Source organism: Melospiza melodia, chromosome 16 (assembly GCF_035770615.1).
Source record: "Melospiza melodia melodia isolate bMelMel2 chromosome 16, bMelMel2.pri, whole genome shotgun sequence".
Lineage (NCBI taxonomy): Eukaryota > Metazoa > Chordata > Aves > Passeriformes > Passerellidae > Melospiza > Melospiza melodia.
The window spans coordinates 2,580,745-2,597,336 of NC_086209.1; the positions used below are offsets into that span (position 1 = coordinate 2,580,745).

Sequence of the window (16,592 nt, forward strand, 5' to 3'; positions counted from 1 at the left end):
CAGCTGGGGCAAATGTCTCATCCTCTGCCCTCCTGGCTTGATGGTCTGGCTGCTGCCACAAGGGGAATTGGAAAAAATGTGTCCCGAGCAGATATTCCCAGACTTGTAACCTGATTAGTTTCAGGCCCTTCACAAAAATCAAGACTGAGTCACTGCTGATTAAGCAAGAAAGGTGATGAAAAATTACATAAATATCCTCCTCTCTCCATGCAGCCTCAGTGCAAGAAAATATACATTAATTTAGCAGTTAAAATATGCAAAATCCTCCTTCTTGAACAAACATATAATTTTATCTGATGCATTGTAATGTTTGAAGTGGCTAAAATACAGTGTTATAGAAACAAACTTGTGTTCAGGCAGTGTGTTAGAAGAGAAATTAAACTTTTCTCCAGGAGTTACTGCAGCACCCATGGAGCATTTCAGGAATGTCTGGAGAACAGTGTGGGGTGATCCAGCTCAATTTCTGATGGGTGGAAGTGCAAATAGAAAGTATCATTCAGGTTTGGTGTGTGGAGGGGTGACTAGTGGGTTAGCTGGTGTAAAGTTTTCTGGGTCTCCTAGGAGGCTGGGGGAGAATTGGGCCAGGGAGATGAGTAGGGAAAGTATTAGTACAAATCCTAGAATGTCTTTCATAGTGTAGCATGGGCGGAAGGGGATTTTGTCGCAGTCTCGGCGACCTTTACAATATTTTTGGGAATGACAGTGGTAGGAGCAGTGGGAAGGAGCGGCCAGGAAGGAGGCCCATTTTTGCCCGAATGCAGTGTGATTCGGATGTGTTGTGGTGGCAGGGGAGCCCCGTCGGTGAGCTGGCAGCCGAGGGAGGACAGCCCGCGGGTGCACGTGAGCGGCTGCCGCGACGCGCCCGGGCTGGGCTGCAGCCAGCTGGTCCTCAGGAGAGCCACGGCCAACGACACCGGCTACCTCAGCTGTGCCCCCAGCAGCACCCCCGAGCACCAGGGGCTCGTGGCCAGCGTCTATGTCTTTGTCCAAGGTAAGGATTCTGCTTTTCAAATGGCGGTGGGCTCTGGGAGCTGCCTGAGGCAGAACCAGCAGTGCAGGGGCTTCCATCTCTCTGCTGGCCCAGGAGGGAGCAGCAGCTCTGACACTCTGAACAGACCAAATGCATCTGGGTGTTCATGGCGGCTGAATTCTCAGGGACATGGATGTGAGAACCAGATTACCCATCCTGTTCAGTTCCAGGACTTGAAAGCTGGATTGTCCCATCAGTTTAGTGTCCCAAATAACAGATACTTCCCAAACCTCCTTTCCTTTTAAGACTAAATTCTTCAATCCTAAAGGACTTTGCTGTCACATTGCTTTTCCAAAGATTCATCCTGAATGCCCAAACCCTCTCTCTTTCCCTTCCTCCCCAGGCATGGACCTTCCCAGCAGGATACTTTGTAATTCCTCCCCTCCTACACATTTGTCCCTATATCTGTGAGACATTCCTAGCAGAGCTGGGTGACTGCATTGGATATATTTTACTGTAAAAAGTGTCCCATTGCTCATTTTTGTTCCCTTTGAGCTGCTTCTCCCCCACATTTCAGAATCATTGAGTTCAGATCCAGGAATTAATGGAAGCAGGAACTTCAGAGGAGCATGGTCCTCTGTGATTAAGTGAATGCAACCTATTGAACCACCATTCCAATAATAGGAATTTTTGTTAGAATATTCCCCCCAAATGCTGAGTTTTTTTCAAATCTGCTTGACAAATGCATGACTAAACACTGAATCATCTTGGATCTTCCAAGCTGAGATTGTGACTCCTCAGATGAAGGAGATGACTTTTAGTGCCTTGAATAGGAGATGACATGAACTCCTCTGGTGCTGGATAGGCTCAGCCTTCGCTTCCCCACAAATAATCATGTGAATTAATTTAATTTTCCTGGTAAAAGCCAATTTGTGGTTCTTTGAATCCTCTTACACAAATGCTGCAGAGGCAGTGAGTTTGTCTGATGGTATTTGAAAAGAGCTGCAAACCTACACCTCCCGAAAACACAAATCTTTGCTCTCAGCTCTGACTCAGGGTCTCGGGGTGTTGCCAATGATGGTGAAGCAACGCAAGAAGTGATTTCCATCTCCCATGGGTCTCTGATATGCCCACACAGCTAAATTCAGCTTTTGCACCTCCAGGTGAACACACCTGCTCCATTCATGTGGGTGACACTTTCCTGCCTGTTGAAAACAGCCCCATTTTACCCTTATCCTGCTTTCCCAGCAAGTTTTCCTCTAATTGGAAAGTGGTTTTTTGGCATTACTTCTTAGTTCCTGAAGTAATTTTTTTCTCCCTTTCTATTTCCTCTCTCTGTTTTTTTCTTGGTGCTCTGGTTGCTTTATCCACCCTGGTTCTTGTGCTGAGCTGTTTCCTTTTCCCATTACACCCAGCTCAGATGCCCCAGGTCCAACATTGTTAACCCAGCTTGTCCCACGCTCCAGGAAACTCCATTCTCTGTCCAGATTCAGTGCCCTGGCTGCCTACCCAGCCCCTCATTACTCTGTGGCAGGAGCACGTGCAGGAAACGTTCTGGACCTTTTGGGACTGCCTGAGCACTTTCCTGAAGAAAATATCCCAAGTTATGAAATGCCTCGCCAGGGATGCTCTTGGAACAGAGCTGATCTAAAAAAAAAGGGCAGGATGTGCTCCTGCTTGCCAAGGTTCTCCTGACAAACAGCACAAAATCACCCTCTCAGGTGCACTTTAATTGTGTCCCACGTCCTCCCTGCTCTAAAAGCTCTTACTCAGACTCCTGTGCTTGAAAAGCCATGGAAGGAAAAGTGGGTGGAAAATCCTCTGGCTTGTCCTGTGCACCCCAAAGCAGAGCTCTGCCCCAGGAGCTGCAGGTTCCTGCTGGGATCTGCCCTGCCAGGCTGAGGAAGCTGCTTGGCCCTGTGAAATGAAGCTATTTATACCTCAGCATGGATCTGTCCTCAGGGCATGCTCTTCCTGCCATTCAGTTCCTGTGGATATTTGTTAGAAGCCAGCAGGCTGTCCTGGGGACCAGGAAACTGCTCTGGACTTAAACAAGGAGTTCAGAGCACACCTATGGCTTTCTTCAACATCTAAACATGCCTTTTGAAGGAAATTGCTGTGGCAGTGTCTGGGCAGCACTGAGAATCCCATCAGCTGTCTCCAAGTGAGGGAACTCACAGATCCTGGCAGTGCCAGACAAGGGTGAGGCCCAAAGCTCATCTCTGTGGATGTTTTGTGGAGAGAGAAAGTGCTCAGGGGGGTGTTTGTGAGGCTGAGCCAGGTGCAGGCAGAAAATATGGAGCCAGCCCCTGAAGGCTGGAGATTCCTCTGAGGTTACAAGCCATTATTGCCAAAAAAGGAAGGGGAATGGTATTTTCCCTTCATTCCTGGCCGACTGCTTGACACCGAGATGAGAACACGATTGTATCGGAAGCCCTGTTCTTGGCCATTATTTCCTGTGCTGCTCCTGCTTTCCCAGCCTCCCTGGAGGGCTCTGGGAGCTCTGGCAGGACCTGGCACTCACAGAGATCCCTGTGGGGTGGTGGAGCTGTGACCCTGCTCGTCCCTGGGGTCAGGAGGGGCAGCTGCCACCCCTCAGCTGTGCTTGGGCACTGAGGGAGGCACAGCTCAGGAGCTTCATCCTGAATTAATTGTTTCCAAAGCCTTTTCTTCCTCCTGCTGCAGCTGCAAGTCCCAAGGACCATCATTAAAAGGAAGACAACCCCTTCTCCCTGTTGGAAATACAGAGTAGCCCAGGGCTGGAACAGAAATAGTTGGGAGGTCTCAACTGAGTTAATTCCACCTCAGCTCTGAGGGATAATCTCTGCAGGGAAAGGCAGGGTCTGGCCCCACACTGCAGTGGCAGCTCCATGGGAAATGCTGCCACAGCCACCCAGACACAGCATCTGCTTCCCTCTGCCTTCTGCAGTTACCCCTCGTGACCAGGGAAACCTCCCTGTGAGGAATATCCCCATTTATTGCAGCCTTTGGGATCCCTGTGCCAAGGGACAGGGCAGGTGTGTGAAAATACAGACAGTCCTCTTGACAGTGTGTTATCCATTTTATTATTATATTGAATCAAAAACACAGGACTGCTCCAGCTAGGAAAAAAATTATCCCAGACAAAACCAGGTCAGCATCCACCCCTTATTCAATATCTTTCCCCCATCCCACATTTCCAACACCCCATTGCCTTTCCTGTCTCACATATACACACAGATATTCCCAGCACACAGAAAATGTAACATGGCTTAGAGAAGGAGGAAGAAAAGGGCACATCAAGCAAAAAAATTCATTCCACCTTCCCAAAGGGCTACCCCAGGCTCCAGTCTAGACAGGAGTCAGGACTTGCAGCGCTCAGCTATTTGAAATACTGTCAGTGTCAGCAAAGTCAGAGTCCTGGGGGGGTCAGCTGGAAGAGCTCCTGGCTCAAATCCTGCCTCAGCTCCATGTTCCCTCAGCAGCCCCTGGGTCACAGTCAAGGATCTGCTGCACATTTTGTACCCCTGAGTCAGTGATCAGAGCGAGCAATGAGCCCACCCAGTCCTGCTGCCTCCACCTTGTGTGAATTTAGTGCTGAGGTCACTGGAGCTGGGCACATCTTACCAAAGAGTGTCTGGAAAAGTTCCTCAGGTTTCCAGGCTGGGATTCCTGCCCACCCCCAATGGCATTTGCTGTGCCACAGCTGCAGGACAAAGAGAGGCACCTCCTCAGTGTATGGGGCCAGCAACATCCTTCATCTTTTATGCAAAGCAGGGCTGTTATTCTATTTCTTGAAATAATTATGGCCATGATAGAGCTGCTTCTCAAATAACTACTTCAGAAACACCAGTCCCACCTCCTCTGAGTGCAACAGGCCCAAAATGCTGTCTGTGTGTGAGCCCAGGGCTGGCTGCCCACTGGGGCTGAGCAGAACAGGGTGGATTCCCCAGCTCCTGCTCATTCCAGGGGGGTCACTTTGAACACACAAACATTTTAACAGTGGACAATTAAACACTGAACATTTGAGCAGTGTGTCCCCACCCAGAGCCATCAGCTGCTGGTGTTTCACCACCTCAGTGGTAGTGAGAGAGGAGCACAGGACTGAGGGTGATTTGCCTTCACCTCTTTGGTTCTCAGCACTGGTGTTCACAAGAGCACAGGAAATCCAGAGAATGCCCCCACAGAAAATTTGAGTTCTGGCTCCTTGTAAAGCTCATGTGGGAGCCATGAATGCACCAGCCACAGTGCAGCCCTGCCAGGAGTCCAGAGCACAAGGACTGGAAATCAAATTTGAAGCAAGACAGACATTTTTATGGGAGCATGAATGGCTGAGGCCATTCCAGAGGGAATAGGGCAATGCATCCAAGCACAACTTGTCCTGCTGGAGCATCTCCCTGCTGGTCAGCCCCAGGGAAGGGCAGGAGTGAAGAGAGTGGTCCAAGAGAGTGAGGAGAGGTGGTCCAAGTGCTGCACCAGGGTGGAGTTCACATCAGCCTCAGCCCAGGGATCAGCAGCCCCTTGGCCTCATCCCTTTCCCACCATGAGATATCTAAAGAGGCTGGAAGTGCATAGAAGTGCCCCTCAGATGAGATCATATTTTGCTTCTGATGTTCTTTGAAGCTGATTCCTGCCTCCCTAATCCTCTTGACAGTTCACAGAGATAATCAGAAAGTGAGAAGCAGAACTGCAGGGCTGGGTATGACAGCTTTGGGCCTTGGCTCACTTTTCCCAAGATTTTACCAGTGGGAACAGAGCTGGAGCTGCATTTCTTCTTTCTTGAGGCTGCAGACTTGCTGCCAGACCTGGGCCAGCTGAGATAGGCAGCTGCTGAGCTGTGTGCCCTGCAGATAAAGTGGCTGTCCCTGCCCACAGCAGTGCTGGGAGGGTTGGCTGCACATCCCAGCTCGGTGTCAGAGCACACAGAACACAGGCTGTGCCCTGGGCAGGACCCTCCAGGATTGAGGGCTGCATCCAAGGGAAAAGCAGGATGCTTTTAGCTCTGAATCAAGGCATTCAGTGTCTTCAAATCACATCCTGCAGGGTCTCACTTTAAAGCAGAGGAGACTTGAAGGATGCCATGAGTGAGCAGTGCCAGCTCCTGGCAGCTCAGCAGGGAGAGAGGATCCCTCCCCATGGATCAAGAATTTCTAAATGAAAGCCCAAAGGCCAGAATCACACACACTTCCTCCACTGCTTCCTTCCTGGTTTTTATCCACTCAGTAGCTGCTAATTGCTGAGCCTTCCCCCAGGTGGGAGACCTGTTCTTAATGGGGCTTCTGGTAAAGCTGGGGAGTATTTTCCACAAAGTCAAACCTGCCTAAAATCCAATGGGGGTCAGAATTTATAAATTCTTCTGCTGCTTGAAACATAATTCCAGACAAAGCATGGAGGCTTCTTTTTCTGTGGTGTTTTGTTGGGATTTTTTAAATATAAATCTTTCCATTTTGCCTTTATTTGCTTGGCAGCAAGAAGCATTTTGCTTCTAGAATTTTTGAAGTTAACACTTTTTAGAGTAATATTTTTTTCTCTACAAATATTCCTGTGTTCATAACGGTAATCTCCAGGGGAAGAATGCATTTCATTTGACCAAAACAGAATGCTTCTTGTTGACTCAGAATGGCTTCTGGGGGTTTTGCAGTCACTTTTGTTTTGCCTAAAGAGAAAATATTCTGCTTTCTGTTTAATCTAAACATTCCACCACCAATTCTTTTCATTGGCCTGCCAAACTGAAAGGTCTTTTATTTTCAAAGATCCAGTTTCAAAACAAGTGCCTTTATAGGAGTTACTCCTGTACCTAGAGGCAGCTTTGATGGGTCACCAGGGGGAATTCAGCAGGCCAGGCTGTTTCCTTGTGAAGCTTTCCAAAATACTCTGCCCAAAGTGTCACCGCACTGCTAATGCTGCTATTACTGTGAAGAACAGGTTATAAACCTCCTCTCGATGCTTTTTGACCTTGATGAAGACAAACTTCATGGGGATTATGTCAAAACATGAACTTAAAGAACCTGTCAAACTCTGCGCAGGCTCCCCAGCTTAGGTATGGCTGAGTGAAGAAAATAAATGGCGAGGGCGAGGGAATTATCTTTATCTGGAACAAAGCGAGAGGCAAAATGAGAATGTTGAGGAATTTCACGGACATGAGCAGCAGTGAATAGCTGTCCTCAGAGGCCATTTCGTGCTCATCATCCTCGGAGCTGGCGGCACCTGAAGGGAGAGGCGATGTCAGCTCCGAGGCTCGGCTGTGAGACAAATACCACCAGACAAATCGCTGTCACGGTGCAGGAATGAAAAAAAAAACAACCCAAATCTTGTATAAAATCCTCTGTGTGTGTGTGTCAGGAGGAGGTTTCAGAGGCACAGACACGGAAATAAAGAGCTGTAGGAGAGATTGAATCGACAACCTGCTGAGTGCAGCGCTGAGGGGTTTAAACCCCTCGGCTCCGGGCTAGGGAGGTGTGAGGGGACAGCTGAGATTGCCCAGCTGAGCTGGAAACCCTCCCAAATCTCATCTCCAGCAGCAATTCATCTCCTCCTGGCCACTACGAGCATCTCAACATGAAGGGTTTCAGTGCCTGAAGGAAAACATTTGACCTTAGAGCTGCTTTAGTGCGCTCCGCGCTCGCCGTCTGTCTGTCCCCGGGGCCGGGCAGGCCCTTCCCGCCCCATCCCGCTGCCGCCGCTTCCTTGGCTGTGTTTGTGTTCCCTGCCGGGCCCTGCTGGGGAAACAGCAACACCCTGGCGTGCCTGGGCTTCCTGCAAACTTCCACTGACCTGGGCAGCCAGACATACAGTCTGAGAGCCGTGCAAGGACCGTTCCCTCGGCTCCGAGCTGTGGCTGCTGCTGCTAAGTCCCCACCGTGCTTCAGCTCTTGTCTTTCTTCATGAGTAACGAGCTCTGCAGCCCGCGGTAAATCATTCTTTTTAATTATCCCCTGGGAGTTGCTGGGTGTTTCTTTCTGGGTGAAATTCATAGGGCATTTCACCTTCCCAGCTCGGGAGGAACAGATGTGCCAAGCTACGGGGAAATACTCTGTTTTCATAAAGGGTTTCTTTGCTGAGGAATTTCCCCTCAGAGTTCAGTGCCGGTGACTGTGGTGAGGACAACACCTGCATTTCCCATGCCACAGCTCTCCAGAATGCAACGCTTGAGTGCAATTGATTTACACCACCTGGACTGGAGATCTTCCTCCAGGCTGAGGTTATCATTTTTAAAGAAAAGTGACCCTGTCCCTTTTGTTTCAAGAAGTTCTGTCTCTGAGAGACTCTTTTACAAGGAGTTAACTGATTGCTGGTGGACTGGAGGTGGTGAGCGTGGTTGTAAAGCTGGCAGTGACACTCCTGATGTTCCAGCAGATCATTTTTCCACGCCACTGTCAGCCTGAACTACTGAGGGGTTTCGGTTTTTTGTCTGCACAAACCATAACAAAGGTATCAGCTGGCAGTTGATTAGCTCAGAATTTATCCTTTGCCATTCTGTTAAGCCCCAAAGCCGAGCCACTTCATATTTGCTTATCTGCTAAGTGAGCAGCCCAGCTGCCTGGAAAGTGCTGGAAAGCCTCTCCTTCCCAATGGCATTGCTTTGCTCCTGCTTAGGAGGGGGTTTGGAGCAGCTGGAGCAGGACACACAAGGTCTGAGCTCTTCTTTATGTCCTGGGGCTCTTTAGTGCTTGATGGCTGAGATAGTTGAGACTGTCCCATTCCTGGAAGTGTCCAAGGCCAGGCTGGATGGAGCTTGGAGCAAGCTGGGATGGTAGATGTCTCTGCCCATGGAACTGGATGGGCTTTAAGGTTCCAACCCAAACCATTCTGGGATTCTGTGACATTATTTTTTCCTTCTGCACAGAGTCCCACAGTTAGGGAGGGAAACAAAGCCACCCTGGCCTCAGGGACAGACCCAGGTGCTTGACCTTCCCCTGCAGCTGCCTGGCCCTGTCACTGTCCCCTGATGGCCAAAGTGCAGCCCTCACCTCCTGCATGGGCTCTCATGTCAGAGCTGGAGCAGGGCAGCCCCACAAGCTGCTGCCACAGCAGAACCCCCACTCCAGGAGCTGAAATCACAGAATATTCCAGGTCAGAAGGACCCCCAAGGATCATGGAGTCCTCTTAAGTGAATGGCCAAACAGGGTTCAAAACCACAACCTTGGCTTTATTAGCACCCTGCTCTGACCAACTGGGCCAATCCCAGTGGCTCCCACAGGTATCCATTCACAGGTATCCCCCCAACCTGTTCAGGAGCTCTGATATTGCAGATGGAAACAGAGAAGGAAAAGCCCTTTCATAGGCAGAGAACTCTCCAGGCTTGGGTATAAACTGGATAAAGCAATGAGATAACACAAGCCACTGAGATAACACAAATCACAGCCATCTGCTCTAGGACACCTCACTGGCTTAGCAAAGAGGAGAACCCATAAAATAAAAATCCTTTTCCTCTTTTTATTTTTTTAAAGACAGTGAGATTGATGCCCAGGGGACCTGACACCCACATTGCTTAACAATCACCACAGCTGAAGCCATCCTTTCCTTTTCCCAATCTTTATCACCCAGAAACTGCCTCTTGCTGCTGCTAAGTGCATGGTGATTTTAAGATACCATCAAGATTTCAAAAAGTGATGGTAGATTATCTAGTTTGGCTTCCAGTTCAGATTGTAGCTTATCTGGTATAGTTTATCTGCAGCCCCTGGTTGGACATGTGGTAAGTCAGGGGCAGGCTGCTATTAAAAATCAGTTAGGACTGAAATGCAGCTTCTGTCACATGCCCTGCAAATCCCTGCTTCCCTTCCCATCAGTAACACCATACCTGTCCTGTTGTCAGCTGGGAAAAGGTAGATTAATTTTAGGTCCGTTGTGAATTGGAAAATTTGGTAGATATGACTCTTGGAGTTTTGGAAAGATGGTGGAGAATGGGTTAAATAATTATATTTTTTCCTGAACAAAAAGTATAATTATTTTTTTAAATATTTTTGAGACATTTTATTCTGTTTTGACTAAGATGCATCAATCATTTCACAGTTCAATATTTTCCTGCCTTTTAGGATTATTTCATATTTGCTTCACTGCCTTCTTTTGATTTATGTAACTTCTTAAACAAACAGTGCTATTCTGAAATTCTTTCTAAAAATACTGGCAGAAATAATTTTAAATTCAGTGCTGCCATCATTTCAGTCAAAATTTGATCCTGAATTGTGGATAGTTTGGTATCAGGAAGCTAATTTTTCCCCCAGCAAATTTCCTCTTGGCCCATATCTTTATCCTATTTCCATCCATTTTATACCCTTGTCCATCTCCTGTGACGTGGCACATTCCTTGACCTTCCTTTTCTCCACAGGACAAGAAATAATTGTGATTACATTTCCCCTGACACCTTTTTGCACTTTGTTGCCAGTAGACAAAAATCTACTTTCTCTGCTTTTTCCTATCACAAATAACCCAATGATCTCCTTTTAATTACCCAGTGTCTTCTTTTAAGTAGAATAAAAATATTGTCACATTTGATACCTCCCAGTGTGGCTCGACTGGAGAGCAAGACTGCAGAGGGATTAAGCTGCAGGGATAAACACTAAACACATTTTCATAATGTGACTCAACAGGAGAATTTTGCATTTTTGGGAAAGTGCACGAGTCACTGGAATGAGAATAAATATTTCCTATTTATTTTGGGGCTTGGACCAAACTACAAAGTTATAGTTCAAAGATCAGGTTTCTCAGCTCCAGGCTTGATTAGAACCAGGGCCTGCCTGACCAGAAAGTTCAGATGTGTATCTGAAACTTCCTAAATGTGGGGAGATTAGAGATCTAATGTTTTAATTCTAATTAATCTCTCTCACATAACGTTTCCTGCAATGCCCTTACGCCAAAGCGCAGCCAGAATAAACCAGTGTCGTGGAAGAAAAGCTGGCGTAAAAAACTGCACTAGAAATTAGAGAAATCAGCCAGATTTTGGGTCTTTGTCTGCCTTGGGTCCAGTGCTCATGCTCAGCCCTTTGTCCCAGGTCCACACATGAATCCTACATCTCTTACACAGTGCCCCAAGTGCCTTTTGTAAAACACCATCACCACCTGAATGTGGCCTGTCACACACACAGCTCCAGCCAACACTTGCTCTCCTCCTGATGCAGCCCATGGTTCCTTTTGTCTGCCAAGGACAAAAATCCCAGTTCTCAGAGCTAAAATGAACCTCCAAACCCCACAAAAGGCAGCGTGGCCACTCTGCTGTGTCCATCCCTGCCTTGGTGTGGTTGGGAGTGAAACTGGGGTGAGTTGAGGGGCAAAGGAGCTCCAGCTTTGCACCCAGCTGATTCTCTGAGGGTTAATTCCAGCTGACAACCCTGGGGTATTTCTATGACATTCCTTATTAAAGGTTGTCATCAGTCAAGAAATGCATGTTGATATCCCCAGGTGAAGGACAGGGGGGCTCCCAAAGCCCAGAAGTATCCTGAACTGGTAATCCACGCAGTTTTCATGTGTCTGCACAGAAATGTGCCACTCTGGGCAATTTCTGGATGAACATTGGGCTAAATGCAAGGAATTGGTCATTGGCTCCAACCCCTGTGTGACAGGGGCAGGGTGTCACTGCATGTCCTGACCCCAAGGGAGCCTTTCTGGGCAGCTCAGTGCTCACTGCTGTGCCCTTCCAGTGACTGAGCAGTTTTCCCAATCCATGTTCTCTTCCCTGCAGACTACAGGAATCCATTTGTGGAGATGCACCCAGAACACCCTGACATCATCTACATCACGGATGATAAGAGAATAGTGGTGATCCCCTGCCGGGTCACCTCGCCAGACATCAAACCCAAGCTCATCCAGGTAAGAGGTGGCTTCAGAAAAGCTCAGTTCAAGCTCTGGGCTGCCAAGAAAGTGGGGAAAACCAAAAATTTAAGGGTATAAAGCTGGGTAAATTCCATAAATAATAGCAAAGACCCTGAAAATCCACAAACATGAACCTGTTCTTGCAGTGTGTTACTGCTGAACTGGGTAAAAGGATTTTTTGGGGATTAGGCTGAGTTTAGCATTTTTCTTTTTGTTATGTTGTGGCTTGGTGTTCCTCCATAAATTGGCAGAGGTAGATGACAAAGCACTATTTTCCTTCAAAATTCTTTGCATAACACCTGGCTCTCTCTGAAAGGTTCTCTCTTTATACCTTGAACCTCCTTAGAACAATTGCCCATTTTTGCTTCATTTCATCAATTCAAACCAAGTTTCAGCCTTGGGAATAGATGGCTCCAGCATCCATCCCTTTGGCAGCAGTTACACCTGAATGTCAAGGTCACAGCACAGTCTGTGCAGGCCAAGGCTGTTTGGGATAATAAAAATGGAAATTTAAGGTCTGGGCCCTGATCAGTCGATGGAGTCACTCACTTAAAAGGGCTTCAGAACTGCACTCCAGAGCAGCCTGTCATGGAGTGAGGAACAGAAGTCTCCTGGCTCCAATCCTGCATTTTACGTCAGGAATTCTGTGCCCTTCCCTTCCCCTGCCAGTCTGACAGCTCAGGAAATCCTGAAGGGAACAGGAGCTCATCCTGTGCCCCTTTTCCAGCCTGTTCTGGAGGGACTGTGAGGGGTGAGGCTGTTCTGGACATGGCACAGAGGGTCTAAGCACCTCTGCTCCCCGTGGCAATTCCATGCCTCAGATGTCCCCTTCTCCTGGGAGGCAGCACATGGAATCACAGGGGACTGGGACAGGGCTCCAGCTGCTGCTGGGACCCATGCCATGTTCCCAGTAGAGGTGCAGAGGGACAGCAGGAGCCTTATTGCTTTGGAGATCTCTAATTTTAAATTTCATCAGCAGGGATTAAAAAAGTGGGGAAAGAGGCTCCTCTCCAGTTATCATTTTAGGCTGGATAAGTGCTACCACCTTCCTCCTTGGCTATAAGAATGAAACATCCCCCTCTGATTTGAGTCTGCTTCACCAAATTCATGGCTGGAGCAGAGCTGCAGACCCTGGCAGCATCAGGCTGGCCTTGGAATTCCTATTTCCACATTCATTATTGATGGACAGCCCTGCTCTTCCTGCATCCCAGCTAAATTCCCAGTCATTTCTCCAAACACAAACTGCAGCCTGGCTGCTGGAATGAAATCTCCACCAAAATCTCTCCCACAAAAAGCTGTCCCCAGAAGATTTCCCCCTCCAAGGCTGAGCAGCTGGGGCTCAGGGCAGGGAGGCAGAGGTTGGGCACAGCTCCCAAAGGAGCTGGGACTGCTGGGATGTGGCACCTTGGGAAGCTCTGGGATCCAGCTGTGGATGGCACTGCTGGCTTGGCCCTGGCTGGGAATCCCACTGATGCCTTTAGTGCATACCTAGAACAGAGGGCTAGACAAGATTAAGAGAATAAAGTGGGTATTTATTAAAGGTCTTCAGTATGTTCACCTTGGGCAGTGCAGAAACCACCAAGGACACACCCAAGATGGACAATGGTCATGAGTTTTTCAGACAATTATGTTTGGTCCATTTACAAACCAGAGGTTAATCCTCCAATTCCAGCTTCAGGCAGTGAAGTCATATTCCCCCAGTTTGCTGCCCCCAATTCACTTTTATTGATACTTTTCAGGGCCTGAGGCAGTAGAGTGTCAATCTCAGTCAGAATTGTTTTGTCTGACCAAAATGTGAAGGCAGTACACTCTGGATGGAGTTTAGAGTGAGACACTGATGCAGGGCAGGGTTTGAAGAGCACAAAAGCTGAAATCCTTGGGCAGCCCCACAGCGCCGGGAGGAAGCGGGGCGGGACAGGGGCGGAGGTGAGCAAGGGGGAGGAGAGGTGAGCCAGCCCATCCGACAAATTTAGAACATCCTCTCCTTCCAAATTTAATCTCCAGGAGGCAACTGGACAGGGAAGACAACACTTCAAAGGGAGGAAAGCCACTGTGATTTCCTTCGAGCAGCAATGACGCTCTTTTGTTTGATTGTTTAAATAGGTATTTGTGAATATTTTATGAAGATGTTTAATCTGTGTGTGGTGTTGAAAAGGGCCTCCTGAGTAGGGTTATTTTTCCTTCCCCCTCCCCCCAGGCATTGGGGAGCAGAGCTGCCAAACCCTGAAGTTCAGCTTTATCACGTTTTATTATTCTTGTGGAAAATGGACTCTTTGCCACTGTAAATTAAGTTCCTTATGTTACCATTATACTTTTAAATCATTGTACTCTCTTTAAACATGCTCAGAGAAAGGTACCTCCTGCTTATACTAAGCAGATCCCTGCTATCTCAATATATCATCTTTGTAATTAACAAACTCATGCTTAAGACACACAGCTCAGGCTTTTAATTTTGCTTAATGTGATTTTAATTCAGGGTAAAAAGAGCTTTTTCAGTCATGTCAGTTCTGTTTAGTCACTGATCTGGTTCAGCGTGCATTTGCCACTTCCAGCTTTGACCTTCATGAGTGCTAAAGCATGATTATGCCTCAGGTTTCAGATCTCTTTCTGTAATTTCTCCTGTTTTTCCTCATGGTTCTAAACAGAGATGCCACAGCTTGATTATTTCAAAAGCATTTACAAGAGATCCTTGTTTCCTACTGCTGTCAGAACAAATGCTGCTCCAAAAGACAGGGACTGTCTGGCTGTCCCCCCTTCCCCATGCAGCATCACCAGTTCCTCAGCCAGAATTCCTCTGGGTTTGGTCCATGCTGGAATTGTAACAATTGACCCAAACCAAGGCCAGCCTGGTCACTTGTGTGTCAGAGCCCCAAGCTGCAGGCTGTGTGGAACAGGAGGATTGTTTAAACTGAATCCAATTTAAGTTGCTCTGCCAAACCAGTGTCCTGACTGCTGGGAGACCAACAGGAGCTGCCCACAATAGAAATAGGAGCAAAACTGTTCCATCACGGGTGAAATTCCTGCTTTCAGTCCCTTGGTTAGCTCCCAGAGCTGAAGCAGGGTCTCTCTAAAAAGGAAAACCTCCCCTTGCCTCACCTTTGAGCAGCCAGGATATGAGGAGGAGGGGGGAGAAGCAAATAAAGTTAATTACCATGAGGTAACTGCAGGCACACTGAGGTTTGCCCAAACTTTTCAATTTTGGGGCAGAAGTGATCTCAACTCTCCAAAGAGCATCCTCAGTCCTAAAGAGCCTCCCTGTGTCCTGCTGGGAAAGCCAGAGCTGCCTGTGCTTCCATTCCCTCACCTGCAAACCCCTGAACCCCCCTCAGGCATTTCAGAGAGCTATTTTAATTTCATGAAGTTCTTTTGTACACTATAATCCAGGATTTTCAAAATTTTTGGAAAGCAAATTACATTCCCTCTAGAAAATAGAGTATTTCCCTGTGTGTTAATAATAGCAATAAACTGATTATTCCCCCCAACAAAAACCAAGCTGCTCAACACTAGTATTGTCCAAGGTAGACTGAGGAGAGTTCATTCTCATTAAATGAATTTTTGCTCCAGTTTGTTTTCCACCTTTGCCTTTTCTATTCTCACTTCTTCCTCATAAGCAGAATTGAGAGGATTTTTTCAAGAATCTCACAACATTACAAGTATTTATGAATTTAGATCCCAAAGGGCTTTAGTCCATTTATTTCTGTGATTTACACTCCTGAGTCACTCAGACTGCTTCCATGGCAATCCTTGGGGTGCTCTGAGAGTGTCTCCCCACTTCTGTGGGTTAGAGAGAATCTGGGGAGTGCCCACAGACCAGAGCTCATAGATAACCACAGTCAGGTGAGTTAGTGAACAGTTCTGATTTTGGGAGAGTGAGTGAATAGTGAGTTAGTGAACACTAATTCTGGTGAGTTAGTGAACAGTTCTGATTTAGGGAGAGTCTAACTTCACACATGTTTTTAAAGTACAATGAGGAAAATGTGTGGTAGTTCCATGTGGCACTGGGAGGAAACACCTGTGAAAAGATCACCCCACAAAATTCTTAGAAGATGGGCATAGTGATTTCAAAGAAGGGATGAGGGAAATGAGTCCCACACATGAGATCTGAGACACTGGTATTGTCCAAGGGTAGACAGAGGAGGGTTCATTCTCATTAAATGAATTTTTGCTCCAGTTTGTTTTCCACCTTTGCCTTTTCTATTCTCACTTCTTCCTCATAAGCAGAATTGAGAAGTTTTTTTCAATAATCTCACAATATTACAAGTATTTATGAATTTAGACCCAAAAGTGCTTTAGTTCCTTTATTTCTGTGATTTACACTCCTAAGTAACCCAGGCTGCTTCTGTGGCAATCCTTGGGGAGAGTGTCTCCCCCCATTCTGTGGGATAGAGAGAATCTGGGGAGTGCCCACAGACCAGAGCTCATAGATAACCACAGTCAGGTGAGTTAGTGAACAATTCTGATTTTGGGAGAGTGAGTGAATAGTGAGTTAGTGAACACTAATTCTGGTGAGTTAGTGAACAATTCTGATTTAGGGAGAGTCTAACTTCACACATGTTTTTAAAGTACAATGAGGAAAATGTGTGGTAGTTCCATGTGGCACTGGGAGGAAACACCTGTGAAAAGATCACCCCACAAAATTCACATAAGATGGGCATAAGGATTTCCAAAGAAGGGATGAAGGAAATTACTCCCACACAAGAGATCTGAGAGCACTGGGATTCCTGAAGTGGCTGCCCAAGTGTTGAGTTTCAGAGCCACCCCTGCCTAGGGAGGGCTTTCCTCTTTGCTGCTGCAGTTCTGTGTGGACAGAGACCCCAAAGCCCTGGGCAAGGTC

At 47.4% G+C, this 16,592-nt stretch overlaps 1 protein-coding gene across 2 annotated transcripts in view; it reads left to right on the forward strand.

Annotated features, from left to right (window-relative positions):
• The window catches only part of LOC134425577 (vascular endothelial growth factor receptor kdr-like), a 132,445-nt gene that overhangs the window by 40,674 nt on the left and 75,179 nt on the right, over positions 1-16,592 (forward strand). For both annotated transcript variants that reach the window (XM_063170306.1, XM_063170307.1), the window contains exons 3-4: positions 789-991; positions 11,628-11,755. In XM_063170306.1, the coding sequence (XP_063026376.1) occupies positions 789-991; positions 11,628-11,755 (331 nt within the window). The remainder of the gene's footprint in view (positions 1-788; positions 992-11,627; positions 11,756-16,592) is intronic.